General features: G+C 44.2%; 1 protein-coding gene across 4 annotated transcripts in view; it reads right to left on the bottom strand.

Annotated features, from left to right (window-relative positions):
• Window positions 1-16,751, bottom strand: part of EXOSC10 (exosome component 10) — a 34,651-nt gene extending 17,900 nt beyond the window's left edge. For all 4 annotated transcript variants that reach the window (XR_001370137.1, XR_001370138.1, XM_006145335.3 and 1 more), the window contains exons 1-14: window positions 16,619-16,751; window positions 13,429-13,565; window positions 12,059-12,182; window positions 9,588-9,692; window positions 8,689-8,854; window positions 8,388-8,502; window positions 6,684-6,759; window positions 6,003-6,113; window positions 5,661-5,804; window positions 4,694-4,884; window positions 3,135-3,291; window positions 2,855-3,003; window positions 2,638-2,688; window positions 1,851-1,962 (exon numbers count right to left, since the gene is read on the bottom strand). Coding sequence is in view for 2 of the 4 variants with exons in the window: in XM_006145335.3 (XP_006145397.1) it covers window positions 1,851-1,962; window positions 2,638-2,688; window positions 2,855-3,003; window positions 3,135-3,291; window positions 4,694-4,884; window positions 5,661-5,804; window positions 6,003-6,113; window positions 6,684-6,759; window positions 8,388-8,502; window positions 8,689-8,854; window positions 9,588-9,692; window positions 12,059-12,182; window positions 13,429-13,565; window positions 16,619-16,729 (1,749 nt within the window). In the remaining 2 variants the exon portion in view is untranslated. The remainder of the gene's footprint in view (window positions 1-1,850; window positions 1,963-2,637; window positions 2,689-2,854; window positions 3,004-3,134; window positions 3,292-4,693; window positions 4,885-5,660; window positions 5,805-6,002; window positions 6,114-6,683; window positions 6,760-8,387; window positions 8,503-8,688; window positions 8,855-9,587; window positions 9,693-12,058; window positions 12,183-13,428; window positions 13,566-16,618) is intronic.
• Between the last annotated feature and the right edge of the window lie 1,729 nt (window positions 16,752-18,480).

Raw genomic sequence — 18,480 nt, 5'->3', positions numbered from 1 at the left:
CCTCTCCAAAAAAAGAAAAAAAATTAAATCTTTTTTTAAAAAAGATTTTATTTAACTTTATTTATTCATTCATTTACTTTATTTTAATTTGACCAGATAGGGACAGAGCAAGAGAGAGAGAGACAGAGAGAGAAAGTGAGAAAGCAAGCTGCCAGGCCCAGGACTCGAGCCGCAGTTGGACATGTGTAGGTCCAGCACCTTTAACTACCAAGCTACCTGCTGGCCCACAATTAAATCTTTTTTTTTTTTTGGAGAGGTTTTTGCTATAGGGCACGTGCACTCACCAGAAAGACAGAGACAGAGAGACAGAAAGCAAGAAATCACTCCCCAGGGGTGAGGGCTGTGCCACAATCCCTTCTCTTCCATTCTTCTCCCGGAATCTTGGGCACGCACGCACACAAGCCCAGCCACTGGGCCCAAGACTCGAACTGCGGTTGGTTACATGGGAGTTCAGCGACATAGCCATTATGCTAACTGCTGGTCCCCCACAATTAAATCTTAAAGGAAAAAAGGAAAGGGAGATTTTGCTACAGGGTGCATGTGCTCACCAGAGAAAACAGAGAAAGAAAGCAAATCATTCCCCAGAGGGGATGGCCATGCCCTAATCCTTTCTCCATTCACCTCCTGAGATTTTGAGCATGAATGCACACACACCCAGTGTGAGTTTGAAGCCACTAGGTCCAGGACTTGAACTATGCTTAGCCATGTGGGAGTCTAGTGACATAACTGCTACGCCATCCCCCCCTTGGGATTCTGGGCACTTAAACCCTCATGCTCAGTGTGAGTTTCAAGGCACTGGGTCTGGGACTCCGATTGTGGCTGACTATGTGGGAGTCCTGTGCTTTAACAACTACACCACCTGCTGGCCGTGAGAAAGAAATTTTAACATGAAAATTGCAAATGTATTTATTCTCAGTTTCTTCTTTTCCACCTCAAGGGAGCTGACTTTTATCTTTCTGGATCAATGACATTTCAGAAAATTACAAATGATTCAAATCCACATACTGGAATTACTATGGAGTTAACACATTTGGAACTGTCTCAATAAAATGCAAAGCAAAACACGTAAATCTAATCGTGACATGCCGCATTTCGTACATGAGGGCACATGTGCACAGTGACACGTCTGCAGCACACGTACTCCCACAGATATGCACGTCTCTATTTTCAGCTAGAATCCTGCTTTCAGCTAAACCCGCCTAGACCTTAACACCTTCAAAACTCAGATCTTTCTGAATTCCTGTTTCTGGGCATGGTTTTCATATTCTCCCAGTCACCAACGCTTTTACTTTGGAGTGCAATGTCTTTGACTCCACCTCCATCATCCCTAAATCCAGGTGCTATTCAAGAAACACCTCTACAGTATTTAGTCCTCAAAACCCACCAGCAGACACCCTCTTGTGTGATCAAGTCCTACTCCTCTTTTCTTTTAATGCATCCTATACCTATCCCTTTCCTTCTATTCTGTGACCACTACACACACTCAGGGCACTGTCATATCTGGACCACTGCCAGACTTTCAAAACCAGCTCCCTGCTCTGAGATCCCCACTCCATCTCATTATAACAGATTAACTGTCTTAGAGCAATAGTTAATTGGTCCACTAACCAGATGCTGGATCACCAAAAATAAAGTCATACGGTGAAAAGACTGAGCTTGAGCTCAACTACCATAAAGAAAAAGCAGTTAAACCTAAGAAGATACACCCACTGCGTTTCTCCAGACCTATCATTCCCTTAGGTTTATTTAGAAAGGAGACCAGCTCATATACAGCAGAGACCACAGGTGTACTGTGCTAACAAAGACAAGAGGCCTCTGAGTTGGGGCCCTTTAGTAGAAAAGCTTCCTACCTTGAGCAGGGGCATCTCTCGAGCCTGCTGGATTAAAAGATGCATTTCATTGATCTGCTGCCGTACGAGGGGAGGTACTGGGTTGCAGCAAGCTATGATGCCTTGTGGTTCCCTGAAGACGAGCAAGAACACATTCGACTTACCACTCAGGCAGCACCATCTGCAAAGGCTTCCCAGTGAGAACAACTGGGCAAAGCCATGGTGGCACAGCCAAGCTGGAGCCTAAGAAAACAGGCTTCTGAACTGGCACAGACCCTAGAGGCATGGCTGCGTCAGGGCAGTCACTTCCACATGCACTCTTTGCCACACCAAACTTGAAGTTGATTGTCGCTTAAGGCCCAATTCCTGCCAAGGGGAAACTGGAGAGAAGCACCACAGCACTGCTGATTCTCAGGTCCGCAGTGGGCGAAACGCAGGGCATGAGTTCTGAGTCTGGCTTAGTCTTCAGTTAACAGCACAAATGTTTAACACTAAGAGATGCCTTAATTTTGAAGAAAATAATGGGAGAATCCAAGACACATATATATTTTTTAGATGCTCTAGGTCCAGAGTCTTAGTGGTAAGCTCAATATAAAGCAGCATCCTTGAAATGGTTCTAGTTCAGAAGTTTCAGTTCTTAAATGGCAGCCCAAGAGCAGAAACTTCCTTGGACTTGCTACCTTCCCAGCTTAGAGCACTAATCTTCTCTACATGAAACGCCTTGGCTAACAGCAATCAGATATGCTGGACTTTGAAGGACACGAGATGTAAGAGAAGGCAGAACATACTCATTAGCTCTGAGACTCACTTAGGCAGTTCTTCGGCTATCTTTAGCATCATATGGTTTGGCAGCACGTATCTGAAACAAAACACAATGAAATCGCATTAAATCCAGCCGGCAAGCTCCCTTCAACGCTGGAACACAGGGGCAACCAATCAGTTTTCATGACGGAAGACAAAGAAGCTCACTATTTCCAGATCTGCTAAGTCTAAAAGCAAGTATGAAAGGATCTCTAACCCCTTACCCATAACTTTCATCTTCCCTTCGAGCTGTCTTATCTCTCCAGGCAAACAGCAGCTGAAAGGCTGTCAGCTGCTGCGTGTTGAGATGCTTCTTTTGCTTCCTATAGAGTTCAAGGTAGGACTCATCAGTGAAGATGGGCTTGAGGAATTTCTGCAAACATCAGAGAATAATCATAATCAATGGGAATCAAAAGCATCGGACTCTTTTCATAACGTGGAACCTGATTAGAAACAAAGAGCTTGAGAGAATGCGGAGGTTCTGTGGCTCTGGCAGAGGCATACCTTCAGGCAGATGTCCCTGCTCCGCTGCCACACCACCTGCAGCTGAACGGGCTGGTTGCCGCCTCGCTCCCACAGCTCCAGCCTCATTTTATCATAGATGTAAAGCAGGTAATGGGTGTCATCTCGGGCATAGCTGAGCATCTCCTCAGGAAGAGGGCTGGAGTTGCAACGGAAGATCCGGTTTCAGTGGTTGGCCCAAGGACAACAGTTCAATATACGTATTCTGTGAGTCCCAGGACTTCCTTGGACTCTACTTGACATGCAAGGTTCTTTCACAGCCAACATATACCAACGTTGGAATCTTAGCTGCTGTCTCAAGGTCCTGAGCTTACCACCCTACCTGTGACAGAGGCTGACATGAGGATTATAGGGGGCAGTGCTGGGCTCAGGTAAGTGAGCAATAATAGGAAGTGGCTTCTAGAGTTTACTGATTTGCATTTTACATTTGAGATTAATTAGTCCAAATACATTTTTATTTTTGTATTTAGAAATTCTGGCATGTGGGGACCAGCAGTTAGCGTAATGGCTATGTCACTGGACTCCCACGTAGTTAACCGCGGTTCAAGTCCTGGACCCGGTGGCTTAAAACTCATGCTGGGCACGTGTGCATGTGTGCCCAAGATCCCAAGAGGAGAATGGAGGAGAAGGGATTGCGGCATGGTCATCCCCCCTGGGGGGGTGATTTCTCGCTTTCTGTCTCTCTATCTGTCTCTGTCTGTCTGGCGAGTGCACGTGCCCTATAGCAAAAACCTCTAAAAAAAAAACTTCAAAAAATATTGACATGTGTTGGGACCAGCAGATGGTGTAATGGCTATGTCGCTGGACTCCCACGTAGTTGACCATGGTTCGTGTCCCAGATCCGGTGGCTTAAACTCGCACTGGGTGCATGCGTGCCCCAAATCCCCAGAGGAGAGTGGAGGAGAAGGGATTGCGGTGTGGCCATCCCCTCTGGGGGTGATTTCTAGCTTTCTGTCTCTCTGTCTGTCTCTTTCTGGCGAGCACACGTGCCCTATAGCAAAACCCTCTCCAAAAACAAAACAAAAAAAGAAATTCTGGCATGTGGAATTGGAGATAAATTTAGTGGCACCTTCATAGGACAGCTGCAACCTCAGGGAGGTGGCTAGCCACTTGAAAACGATCAAGTTGAGCAAAGTTTCTAGAAAGAGTGGCAAAACTCTGTTACCACTTTATACTACAGTGAACACTTAAAAAGCCAAACCGACCATGAGGAGTATTCTCTCGCATCTATAGGAGATCCTCTCACACATGAACAACTAGCCCCACTAGGGAGATCTGAGTTCCCAACACGGGACTGGCATGGCACCTTGTTTCAACTAGTATTTCCAGGACGTGTCCTGTAACAGTCAGCCCAACAGAAAGTCCACACTGTTATTCAAAACTTCCTGCTGCTCTTCTGTTGCTGAAAGCTGCTGGAGAAAAGCCTATCGCCATTCATCTCCAGATTCACAAAGCGGTACACAGGTCTTCATGGGTGACAGGTTAATGAAGAGCCATGCTTTCTTTCGCCACCCACATTTCCCTGTCACGAGCAAACTGACCGTATTCTCCAGTCAGCGAGCTGATACTGCTTGTTAGATTCCACACTGCAGTAGAGTTTCAGCAGATGATCCAGGGAGTGCCTGCCCAGATTAAGAAGGCGGGCTGCCTGATGGGTATCAAACATGTTTACCACATACAACCCAAAGTCTTTCTGTAGCCATTCGATGTCTGAATCAGCACCATGGAAGACCTGAAAACAAAACCAAAGTCATGCAGCACACTGGTACAGCCATACGTGCGCCGACACTCGCTCTGCCGCTAAATTACTAGAACACGAGCCAGAGCCAATATGAAGACTATGACGTATGTACTCCTATGCTTCATTGAATCTGGGCCACAGTCACCGTCTATGCTCCTAGCCACCTACTCTTAATGTCTAAAACTACAGTCAGTCAATGATACAAGAAAGCAGTCCAATGAGTTTCACGTGTGTCACTAAGTCCAAACAATCTGGATGACTGGGGCTCCTTGCGGTAGTCATTAAAGTGATTTAACACTTTTCTTGGGGTAACAAGCTAAGTCTCAGCTGTGTGAACAGGGGTTTAGAAACAAGAGCAGTTTAATGTGTGGTAACTTAGTGTAAGAAATCACACATTGGGAACCAGCAGTTAGCATAATGGCTATGTCGCTGGACTCCCACGTAGTCGACCGCGGTTCGAGTCCCGGACCCGGTGGCTTAAAACTCACACCGGGCGCATGTGTGTGTGTGCCCAAGATCCCGAGAGGAGAATGGAGGAGAAGGGACTGCGGCGTGATCATCCCCCCTGGGGGGTGATTTCTCGCTTTCTGTCTCTATGTCTCCATAGGGCGCATGCGCCCTATGGCAAAAACCTCTCAAAAAAATAAAAAAAAAGAAATCACACATATTCTCAACTTTCCTTGGTCTAGTCTGAAAGAATGAAATAGCACACTAAAAACCACTCAAATCTTGTACTCACATACAAGAGCTAGAAAAGGCAGGCTGACCTTAACAATAGCTGGGTCTGTGAAGCTTTCATTGAGAATGTACATGTCACTCCGAAGCTCGAGGGTGTCAATGATGAAGTCTTCTGTCCGGGTGGAAATTTGCATGAGGCAGGTTAGTCCCAGGAAGCTCCTGTAAGAGTGGTGCTGAAACACAGAGAGGGGAGACAGGAAAATAACTACTTAGGCTTTCTTTTATTGACTTTGCAGTCAGCTATAAAGCAAAGTTATATGATTAATTTTTACTAAAAAATACATTAAAATTAGTATTAACTTCACGCTTCTCAAATAAATGTAACTCATGAAAATTGTAAAATTTCCACTTAAAAGATCATTTACAGATACCTCCAAGTCTACAGCAAATTCTCGACAACTCAAGAGCTTTTCGTTGAGTTCTACAAGTTCATCCAGGGAGGACACAAAATGGCAGGGCGTTTCTTCTACAGGTCTATATATCTGGATCGGAGGTACAGGAAGAGAGAGAGGGGAGTATTAAAATCAGCCCCCTGAACATACAACATGAATTATGAGTTAAAAAGTAACCCAAAACCGTAACCTTCTACTTTAAAGATATTTTCTTTAATTTTTAATTTTGTTATATATTTTTTCCTTTCTTTTTTTTTCTAATATGCTGTAGGGTATGTATGCTCACTGGAGAAAGTCTGGAGAAAGACTGAAAGCACCCCCCAAGGGGGATGGCCACTCCACAAAGCCTTCTCCTCCATTCTCCTTTCAGGATTCTAGCCATGCATGCACAAGCTCCTGACATATCTGTCAAGCTGCTGGGTCTGGGACTCAAATTGTGGAGTTGGCCATGTGAGATCCTGCCACCTTAACCACTATACCACAGGCTGGCCCTGGTTTTATAATTTCTTACATTTAATTGTTATACATCGTTGTGGGGTACATTACAGTTTTTCAGTCCACTTTAAAGGTATTTAAGGAAAGTAAAAATTAACTAACCCACTTTTCTGATTCCTCTTGGGTCACTCAGACACCACGCTTCAACTGTAACTGGGCACTAACCTGGGGATGTGGCCTTTGAAGCACCGAGTCTGGTGGAATAAAGTGATCTAGCTCATATTGATACGGATGTGCAAACCTAAATAAAACAAAGAGAGAAACTTTTTGGTTGATTCTGTGATTTGAAGGAGGAAAAAACCACTAAATTTCTAAAACCAAGAATAGACCATTTCTTTAGAAAATACTTTCTCTTTATAAAGAGAATCATTATTTAGTCATATTTCAAGTGTATCAAATAAATGATACTTTCTAAAAAAAAATTATTTATTTAATTCCATTTGTTATTAGTTTTTAGTTTGACCAGAGAGAGATAAAGGGAAAGTGAGAAAGCAGGCTGCCAGATCTGGGACTCGAACGATGGTCGGCCATGAGGGAGTCCAGCACCTTTAACCACGCCACCTGCCGGCCCCCAGATGATATTTTTTCACTTTTATTTTTAAATTTTTTTTTTGCTACTTGCTAGGCAAAGAGGGAACGTAAGAAATCACTCCCCTGGGGAGAATCTCCTTCAATCTTCTACTGGAATTTTGGGCACACACGCACATGCACCTTGTGTGATTCTTTTTCTTTTTTTTTTTTTAAAGAATTATTTAATATTATTTATTCATACCTTTATTTTAATTTGACCAGAGAAAAGAGAGTGAAAGTCAGAAAGCAAACCACCAGGTCCGGGACTTGAACTGTGGTTGGTCATGTGGGAGTGTCCAGCACCTTAACCACCATGCCACCAGCTGATGTGATTTTCAAGACACTGGGTTCGGGACTTGAACTACTCAGTGGCCATGTGGGATCCAGCACCTTAACCTCCACACCACCTACCAAACTGATACTTGTTCACTTTTCTTTTCTTTTCTTTTTTTTTTTTTTGAGAGGTTTTTGCTATAGGGCACGTGTGCTTGCCAGAAAGACAGAGACAGAGATAGAAAGTGAGAAATCATCCCCTGGGGGGATGGCCATGCCGCAATCCCTTCTCCTCCATTTTCCTCTTGGGATCTCGGGCACGCATGCACATGCGCCCGGTGTGAGTTTAGGCCACCGGGTCCAGGACTCGAACCTCAGTCAACTACATGGGAGTCCAGTGACATAGCCATTATGTCAACTGTTGGTTCCCTCTCCCTTTTTTCTTAAAGAGAGATTTTTGGGGGGCTGGCAGGTGGTGTGGTGGTTAAGAGCACTGGACTCCCACAGGGACAACCTCAGTTCAAGTCCTAGACCTGGTGCCTTGTTTTCTCACTTTCCTTCCCACCCTCCCTCTCTGTGATTTGACCCTCTCCCCTGGTCAAATTAAAATAAATAAATAAAATAATTCTTAAAAAAAGAGAGAGATTTTGCTATTAGGTGTGTGTGCTCTCCAGAGAAAGAGAATCACCCCCTCCAGGGGAGATGGCCATGCCGCCATCCCTTCTCCTCTCAAGATCTTGGGCATGCACACACATGCGCTCGGCATGAGTTTTAAGCAACCAGATCCAGGAATTGAACCTCAGTTGACTATGTGGGAGTCCAGTGATGTAACCACTATGCCATCTACTGGTTCCATTCACTTGTTTATTTTAGGCAGTTTTTTCAAGATACTTAAGCTGCCAGCTAAAAATCGTCTTCTTGGGACCAGCAGATAGTCTGATGCCCTCTGATTCTCTGACGTGGATCAGGACACACTGGCACACAGGAAGCACTCAGAGTAGAACGTTCAGACACAGAAATACTGACATGTCCTGCTCGACCTGCTGAGTTCTCTGCTGATGGATGAAATCCGCCAGGGCAGGGGGGACATCCAAATCCTCAGGACGATCCTGTGGGCGTTCTCGTCTTTCTTTAGAGAGAGCTGGAGACCCAAGCAGTGATAAACACACGATCACAAGGAAGAGAAACAGATTCACATCTTCTCTAGTTATGGAAGGATTAACTGGCATCTTTGGAAGAAAGGGTGGCAGAGATCCTTACACCTTAACTGGTTGTTGGGTCAGAATTAAAGGAAGCCCTAATATTGACTGTTTTTCACACTACTTACCATGAGGGAGGGGCTTCTGAGCATTGGGCTTGATGAAGATTTTAGGAAGAAATGGAGTGTTGGAATTGTCAATCTTCTCTCGGAACTTGAGCTGAGGTCGGACGATGTTTTTTGCATGAAGCAGTCGGAAAGTTTCAGATTTTGCTTTTTTGCCATATTCTCCTGCCTGTAATTAATGCACACAAATATTTTAAAACATGGTAACTTGACAAATTAGAAATTAATTGTAATTTAGGTCTTCCAAAGAGACAAGAACATTGCAAGAGCCATTTGCTTAAGAATGCATAATGTCCTTTTGTTTAGGAATAGCAGGGGGGGGGGGGGCGGCAGATGGTAGGGTGGTTGAGGTGCTGGGCTCCCACATGGCTGACTGCGGTATCAGTCTTGGACCCAGCGGCTTGCTTTCCCACTTTACCTCTCTCTCTGGTCAAATTAAAAAAAAAATAATAATGATAATAAATAAGGTTAAATAAGAAAAAAAAAAATGCATTTAGGGACCAGCACATGGCATGGTGGTTAAGGGTGCTAGACTCCTATGTGGCTGACAACAGTTTGAGTCCCAGACCTGGTGGCTTGCTTTCTCATTTTCCCTCCCTCCCTCTCTCTCTCTCTGTGTATGTCTCTCTGGTCAAATCAAAATAAATGAATAAATAAAAAAATTAAATAATTCTAAAAAAAAAAGAAAGTTAAATAAAATAATTCTTGAAAAAAACGTATCTGTATGTGAAACTGGGAATGTGAAGTAGAAAAGAGGGTGTAATTAGGTTAAGTGTGCTTATGAGAATGAGTTGAAAGTCGGCAGTGGCCAGATCTATATCCAATAGATTAGGACAGAAATGTAAATTAGAATAGGCAAAAGCCCTATGTCAGATCTAGTTAATACAAAAACAAGCCCTTACCTTTCGGTTCCAGCTGGACACTATTGTTTTAGGGACCTGCAATCCTGCCGGGAGGACAGGCTGTTGGTTCTTATTCACACCTGATGCTTCATCTAATAGAATACCCTAACAGCAGAACAGATTATTAGTTTAATATTTTCCTCTTGAGGTTAACAGAGTTAATTTCCTAAGATTTTTAAGAAATATGTTCAGAGGGGGGAACCAGCAGTTAGCATAATGGCTATGTCGCTGGATTCCCACATAGTCAACCGTGGTTCGTGTCCCAGACCCGGTGGCTTAAAACTCACGCCGGGTGCGTGTGCGTGCGTGCCCAAGATCCCAAGAGGAGAATGGAGGAGAAGGGATTGCTGCGTGACCATCCCCCCTGGGGGGTGATTTCTCGCTTTCTGTCTCTATGTCTCTCTCTGTCTGGTGAGCGCACGTGCCCTAGAGCGAAAAACCTCTCAAAAAAAAAAAAAAAAAGAAATATGTTCAGAGGGGATGAGCAGGTGGCATGGTGGTTAAAGTGCTGGACACTCCCACATGGCTGACCACAGTTTAAGTCCCAGATCTGGCAGCTTGCTTTCTCTCTTTCCGTTCTTCTCTCTTGTCAAATTAAAATTAATTAATAAAATAAAACAAATAATTTTTAAAAAAAGAAACAAAAGGAATATGTTCGGAGAATTATATGTAAGTGATAATAGTGGCCGGCAGGTGGCATGGTGGTTGGGTTGCTGAACTCCCACCTGGCCGGCAACAATCTGAGTCCCAGAGATGGTGGCTTGATTTCCCATTTTCCCTCTTTTCTCTCTTTCTGTGTCTCTCTGGTCTAATTTAAAAATAATAATGAATAAATAAAATTAAATAATGTTAAAGAAGTAGACCAATGTATATCAAACTTGTATACCATACATGAACAATTTTCATCAATTAGAATAATGAAAATGGAAAAAAAAAGAAAAGAGAGTATATCGATGCATGAGAAGTGAGTAGGGAGTCACCCCAAGCAATTAAACATTATTTTCTAGAAAGAGAAGCAAGGCTGCAGTCATCCACTGTCAACCTTCGATTGACACTTTACAGCTCTGAACTGGGCTGAAAATTCAAATATGATTTAATGGTATGACATGGCTTCTAAAATAATGAAAAAGACCCTACACTGCATACAACACATATAAGGGATCTTCAGAAAGTTCATGGAAAATATATATTATGAAAAAACCCTAAATACAAATTTCGAAATGATTTTCCAACAAAATGAACTTGTACTTTAATTCTGTTTTCGAAGTTTTCTTACACAGAAGTACATTATTCAGAATGGAAACGAAGGTAACCTGTATCTGTCTTGTACTGTCAAAGCAGATGAGTATTAGTTTGGGCATTATTCATAACAGCAAGGGCGGGCGGGGGCAGCAGATGGCATAATGGTTACGTCACTGGACTCTAACATAGCCGACCATGGTTCAACTCCCAAACCTGGTGGCTTGAAACTCATGCTGGACGTATATACGTGCGTGCCCAAGATCCAAGGGGGAGACTGGAGGAGGGACTACGGCATGGCCATCCCCTCAGGGGGTGATTTCTTACTTTCTCTCTCACTGTCTCTCTCTCTCCCACAAGCACATGCTTCCTAAGGCAAAAACCACTTAAAAAAAAAAAAGCTAACATGCAAAAGTGACAAAGGTAATATGGCAGATCTTGGAAACATAAAATATGGGAAATTGCACAAAGATTCGTAGGCATTAACTTAGTCCAGGGAAGAGATGACTTCATGGGAAGGGACAGTACGATTTAAGTATCTCCAGGACTGTCACATGGTCGAAAATTAGATTTATTTTAGATGATCTATCTCTGTGTATTTCTGAAAATAATGTTCTGCTATAGAATGGGGCATAAATAGAGAGTAAACACGTGCTCTGTCATGAGTAAAGATAAAAATTTTTAAAAAAGCAAAAGTGGGGCTACCAAGTGGCATGGCAGTTAAGGAACTGGATTCCCATGTGACCCACCATGGTTTCAGTCTCAGACGCAGAGGGCTTGAAAAAAATCACACTGGGTGCATGTGAGTGCATGCCCAAAATCCCAAGAGGAAAATGGAGAAGAGACTATGGTGTGGCCATCCCCCCAAGGGGCTGATTTCTCACTTTCTCTCTGTCTCTCTCAGGTGAGTGCACACAACCTATGACAAAAACCTGAAACAAAAAAGAAAAAGAAAAAAAGCAATGCAAAACTTATTTCCCTTTGATTTTCTAAGATGCTTAGGATTTTCATTGTATTGTAATAATACAAAAGCTTTCCAGGGACCAGACTGTGGTATGGTGGTTAAGGTGCTGGACACTCCCACATAGATGACCATGGTTCAAGTCCCAGACTTGGTAGCTTGCTTTTTCATTTTCCCTCTCTCTCTCGTTAAATAAAAATAAATGAATAAATTAAATTAAATTTTTTTTTTAAATCCTTTCCATTTCTTTAAGAGAAGGTGAAATACTCACCACTCTCTCCAGAATAACATCATTGGTATCAACCAGTAAATCAAACTTGTCCTCCAACTCTGTTACTTTACTTCGATCCTTAATATTGCTGCGACACCCATGGTACTGCATTACCCTACTCATGCTGAGGAAAAGAAAACCAAGATTAGTTTGTATATTTTTATTTTATTTGTTTGTAATCTGAAACATGACTTGGTTCACACTGTTCCCAATACTTTCTCATCAAATTAAGAAAACCTGCACCCTTACAGCGACCTTTAAAGAACACTGCTAGTTGGGGCCAGCAGTTGGCATAGTGGTTAAGGCACTAGATTCCCACATGGCAGACTGTGGTTCAAGTCCTGGACCCAGCAGCTTGAAAATCAGAATAAACAGATAAGTAAAATAAATGTTTTTAAAAAACGAAACAATTTCTAGCTGTGTGACTCACTAAATCTAAGATTCCCTTTGATCATCTGTTAACTTAAGAGAGAAATTACCTCAAGCATTCCTTTAAATTCTTAAAAATAGGGGGCCAGCAGATAGCACAGCGGTTTTGTCACTGGATTCACACATGGCCACTGTAGTTAGAGTCCCATAACCTGGGGCTTGAAAATCACATATGCTGGGTGCATATGGGCCCAAGATACTAGGAGGAGAATGGAGTAGAAGGGATTGTGGAATGGCTATCCCCCTGGGGGGTGATTTCTCACTTTCCCCTCTCACAGTCTCTGTCTCTCTCTCCAGCGAGCACATGTGCCCTATAGCGAAAACTTCTGAAAAAGAAAAAAATACATACACTATGTAAATAACACATGCTACATTCACTTTTTAAAAATTTTTTATATTTTTGGTGTAGGGTGTGTGCACTTGCCAGAGAGAGAGACAGAGAAGGTGAGAAATCACCCCTCAGGGAGGTTGGCCATGCCACAATCCCTTCTCCACTCTCAGGATTTTGAGCACATGTGTACACACACACTGGGCATGATTTTCATGCCACCAGGTCAGAGACTCAGATCACAAAGCTGGCCATGTGGGATCCAGCATCTTAACCACCACATTCATTGTTTTAACAGGGCAAATAAGTCTCTCTAATTCTGCCATCCAAAATTAACATTTGTGTATAGTCTGGCCTAATACACTCAGAAAGCTAATAACTGTGACTCTGCAAGTTGTGGGCCCATATTAATTCAACAAGATTTGTTGCTTCTAGGTTCAAAAGGCAATTTTTTTAAAATGTTAAACTAAAAGTTTACCAAATAATATTTCTCATCGCCTCATTTTATAGCTATAGCACAGAAAATTGTGACCAAGAAAAATCAAGTATCAGGAAAATTTTTTACTTCTTTATTTTATTTCATTAATGCGAGGAAACAACATATAATACTTACCATTGCAACAACCTGTCTCCCTGTGTTTCACAAAACGCCTGGAAGCCAGGAAAACTTCGATAAAAATCATACTCATCGCCAGACTGCGGTAGGCCCCCAGATGCCTTGGTGACTGCCAGCACTGCCCCCAGGGCGAACTGTCAAAAATCAGAAAAGACACTTTTTAAAAACAGTTTGTTCTGGGCACCTGGTTGCAGGAGAGAGAAAGAGAGAGGGAAGGTAAGAAGTCACCACCCAGCGGATAGCTCTGCTGCAATCGCTTCTCCTCCATTCTCCTCTCAGGATTTTGACATGCATGCACACTTACCCACTGTGCTTCTTTCTTTCTTCTTTTTTTTGGGAGAGGTTTTTGCTATAGGGGGCGTGCGCTCGCCAGACAGAGAGAGACAGAGAGACAGAAAGCGAGAAATCACCCCCCAGGGGGGATGGCCACGCCACAATCCCTTCTCCTCCATTCTCCTCTCGGGATCTTGGGCACGCACGCACACGCGCCCAGCGTGAGTTCGGGTCCGGGATGCGAACCGCGGTTGACTACGTGGGAGTCCAGCGACATAGCCATTACGCTAACTGCTGGTTCCACCACTGTGTTTCTCAAGTTGCCATGTCCAGGACTCAAACTGTAAGGTAGGCGACGTGGGATCCAGCTGCCTTAACTACCATGCCACTGACTTGCCCCGAGAAGACACTTTTTAAAAGTGGATCTCCAATCATTTGGCACATTTTTGATTTATATAGAGGGCACTGTGTTACATGCTGAAGATTATGTACTTTTCATCCATCCAAAAAAATATCTATTTAGTGCTGATTACACCTACACCTAGAGACCAATTCTGGGCTTGAGAATACAATAGTGAGGATATGACAGTGAACACAAAACCAAGTTTGGAGTTTATGTTTTTGGGAGAGTGGAGAAGAGAAAGAACAAATACATATATAATATGATGAATATTCAATAGGGCATGGTATAGAATCTTGACTCTGCTACCTATTAAATGTGATCCTGGGCAAGTCATTTTATTCACTTGGGCCTTGGTTTTCTCCTCTGAAAAATAGGGGAACCAGCAGTTAGCGTAATGGCTATGTGGCTGGACTCCCACGTAGTCAACCGCGGTTCACGTCCCGGACCCGGTGGCTTAAAACTCACTCTGGGCGCGTGTGCGTGCGTGCCCAAGATCCCAAGAGGAGAATGGAGGAGAAGGGATTGCGGCGTGACCATCCCCCCTGGGGGGGTGATTTCTCTCTTTCTGTCTCTCTGTCTCTCTCTGTCTGTCTGTCTGGCGAGCACACGCGCCCTATAGCGAAAACCTCTCCAAAAAAAAAAGAAAAAAAAGGGAATAATTAAAAGTGCCTACCTCACAAGTTTTTTTTTAAAACTTAAATTATTATTACTATTATTATTTTAAAATATGCTATGGGGTATGTGTGTTTAAGAGAGAGAGAGAGAAAGTGAGAAAGTAAGCTCCCAGGTCTGGGCTCAAACTGCAGTCAGTCATGTTCATGTGGGAGTCCAGGACCAGGGCCTCAACCACAACTTCACTTGCTGGCCACCCCACTCCATTTTTTTTTTTTTTTTAAATAGAGGTTTTTTCCCTTAGGGTGGGGGGGGTGGGGGGAGGGAGACAGAGACAGTGAGAGGGAAAATGAGACATCATCCCTGAGGGCGGGGGATGGCCACACTGCAATCCCTTCTTCTCCATTCTCATCTCAGGATCTTGGGTGCATATATACACACATGCACCTGGTGTGTTTCAAGCCACTGGGTCTGGGGCTCAGACTACAGTCAGCTACATGGGAGTGCAGCAACATAACTGCTATGCCGTCTGCTGGCCCAGTCCCCAAGTTTCTTTTAAGGGTGAAATGAGATAATTAAGTCACTTAGGCTCATTCCTGACACATAAGTGTCAAGCTTATTACAATAATTTTTTGTGTGTTTTCATCTTTTTTTTTTTTTTTTAAATGGTTTTTGCCATAGGGTGCATATGCTTGGAGAGAGACAGAGAGAGGGAAAGTGAGAATTCATTCCCCAGGGGGGATGGCCAGGTAGCAATCCCTTCTCCATTCTCCTTTCAGAAGCACACACACATGCCAAGTCTGGGACTCAAAACAGGTCAGCCATATGGGGATCTAGTGCTTTAAACACCATGCCACCTGTTGGCGCCTGTGTTTTCATCTTGATGAGCATAGTGAAAAACAATGTGATCATGATCCTTTGGATGGCTGATTTATTATACGATGGCTTCTGTCTACACTAGATTAGTGTTTATAGGTTAGTCTGTGCCAAGGTAGTTTTTAATTTTAATTGCTGTGAGGTAATGAGAAATAACCTGAAGAGGCTGTCACAGATAAAAACTGATCATGTGAAGACTAAATGACATCACTGGGAATTGTGCGAATAAATATTTCCCAAGAAAAAAGTGAGAGGAGGTGGGAAATTGGGTCACAGCAGGGTATATGTAAGCATGACTGCAACATAATAATAGTCTAGGAACTATTCTGAACCAAAAAAACGAATCGATAATAATAGCATAGGCTAACTGGTAAGTTAGACATGACCTGAGCAGACTCGCTGGAAACTTGTAGTGCTAACTTAACAGGTTAATTTAGTTTCGTGGCTTTGTATTCTTAAACCGAGTTCCATGTTCATGCTAAGCTGCATTACACAATCTAAAGCAACTTTCTGTGGCCCTTCAAGAAGTATTGATAAATGTATGGCGCTTAGAGGAGGGAGAGGCCAGCAATAGCTGTGACACGTAACCCAGGGCTTGGGATTATGTAGGACTGGACTTTAGGGAAGGGAAGAAGGGCCTTTCCGGCCGCAAGAGGTGAGCACTCCCGACAGGTGTGTTGGGCTCTTAGCTGCTTCGCCCTTCCGGGGACTCGGCTGGGTGGTTCAGGGGTGGCACGAGAGGGGAAGGGACCCAGGGCGCTAAGGCTGGGGACATCTGCCTGTCAAGGAAGCCCTTCAGGGTACGCGGAGACGGCTCTCCACACGCTGGGCTGCATGGACATAAATTAAACTCAGGGTGGGCACTGGAGGCCCGATGCCCGCAGGGTGCAGCGGGAGTGCGTGCCCGACGCGGACTGCGGCCGCTCGACCCCCGCTGGGCTCTGCTCCGGCGTGCGGGAGAGCGTCCGGGTCTGTTTCCGGCCGCGGGCGACTCCCCGTGTCCCCGAGGCTCCGCCAGCTCACCTTCACGAAGCTGTCTGCGTCCGGGAAGCCCGGCAGCACCATTTCTCCATCAGACTTGGCCACGCTGGTCGCCGGCGGGGTCTTGGGTTCCCGGGGACTGGGAGGCGCCATTTTTCCGGCCAGCACGGCTCTTCTCGCGAGAGTGTCTCGGCCGACGGGACGCGTGCCTTCCGCGCATGTGCACTGGCGGTCCTTCGTATAGGGCCTGCGGATGGAGCTTGAGTGCTGCTGGGTCAGGACCGAGCGCTCCAGCAGGAACTTTACGTTTTTCTTTAACGTTACTTTGTGTCATTCTAACAACTTTGTGATCTGGAGTTGGGCCTGGAAAACCTGACTGTCCTCATATTGAAGCCAGCAGGAGCCAGCCCTTGGGGAAGTGGTGAAGGCGGCTGGATCTCACATGGCCCACCAGCGCAGTTTGAGTCCCAGAGCTTGCCGCTGGAAGAACGTGCCAGGCGGGTGCCAGCAATCCTAAAAGAAGCGGGAAATGGACGGGAAGGGATTACCGATAACCATTCCCCATGGGTGTGATGTCTCGCTCTCTGGTGAGTGCATGCATTCTTTGGCAAAATCAGCAAATTGCCTTCGTGTAAAAAAAAAAAAAAAGTGAAAATAACGAAAAACTGCCAGCTTTTTCAAGAAGAGCTGGTTCTGTGGCCTGTTTACCCACTTGATCTTGACACCTGCAATTACCCCCCCCTCCATCATCTGTTAATAGATTTTTCCTCTATAGGTTTATTCCTACCAGCCTAAGCATACACAGACTTCTCTCCTATCCAAAAATAAAAAACTCAAAAACACTGGGCCCCACATCTAACAGCCACTATCACATATCTCTTGTCTTTCATAAGAAAAGCTGGAGGGGCCACCAGTTAGTGTAATGGCTGTTCCAGTCCTGGATCCAGGGGTTTAAATTCACGATAGGTGTATGTGCCCACATGCCGAAGATTCAGAGAGGAGAATGAAGGAGAAAGGATTGCAGCGTGGCCATCCCCCTGGGGGGTGATTTCTCACTTTTTGTCTCCCTGTCTCTTTCTGGCGAGCACATGCGCACTATAGCAAAAGGTCTCAAAAAAAAAAAAAAAAGCTGGAAAAAAGCCTCAGTAAGATCCCACTGTACCTGCTCACCGCTGATTCCTCCCAATCAGAAGTGCTTTTCAATGACCAGCACTGAAATAGTGCGTAGTGGGGACTCAAACTTTTGTTACGTCAATGCTGGAAGAAGGAAGAACACCTTATGGGAGGCACTGTATTATCAGGCAGCTTGCTTATCAAGTCAGAGGTGGCATGCCCTGAATGCGAGGTCATTGGGAGAATCATGACAGACTTCTCTGTTTTCCTATGCAAAAGTGCATCATGACTTTCCTGACCGCTCAGTAAAAGTCATTTGACTTCTTTAGTGTTTAATAAATGTTAGCTGTTATCATTATTCAGAATATCTTGTTAACAGGACACTTGCTCTCCACCTTTTCTCTATGCTTTTTTTTTTTTTTTTTTTACGTTTTTTGCTTTAGAGCACCTATGCTAAGTGAAGAGCGAGATAGAGGGAGGGAAATCATCCCCCAGGGGAGATAGTCAAACCACAATCCCTTTTCTTCCATTCTTCTCTTGGGATGGGATTTTGGGCTCACACACATGCACGCACACCCCTAGAATGATTCTCAAGTTGCTGGGTCCAGGACTCAAACTGCTTAGTTGCCCATGTGAGATCCAGCTGTCTTAATCTCCACGTCACTTGCTGGTCCAAGGCCTAGTACATCTTTTTAAGTTTGTTTTAAGAATTATTTGTTTAATTTTATTATTTTTATTATTATTTTAAATTTGCTATTGGGCATGTGTGCTCACCAAAGAAAGAGAAGAGA

This window comes from Tupaia chinensis, unplaced genomic scaffold (genome assembly GCF_000334495.1).
Source record: "Tupaia chinensis unplaced genomic scaffold, TupChi_1.0 Scaffold000146_1, whole genome shotgun sequence".
Taxonomy (NCBI): domain Eukaryota; kingdom Metazoa; phylum Chordata; class Mammalia; order Scandentia; family Tupaiidae; genus Tupaia; species Tupaia belangeri.
Note: the sequence above shows the minus strand (reverse complement) of the source record. Positions and strands in the feature narration are given on the sequence as shown.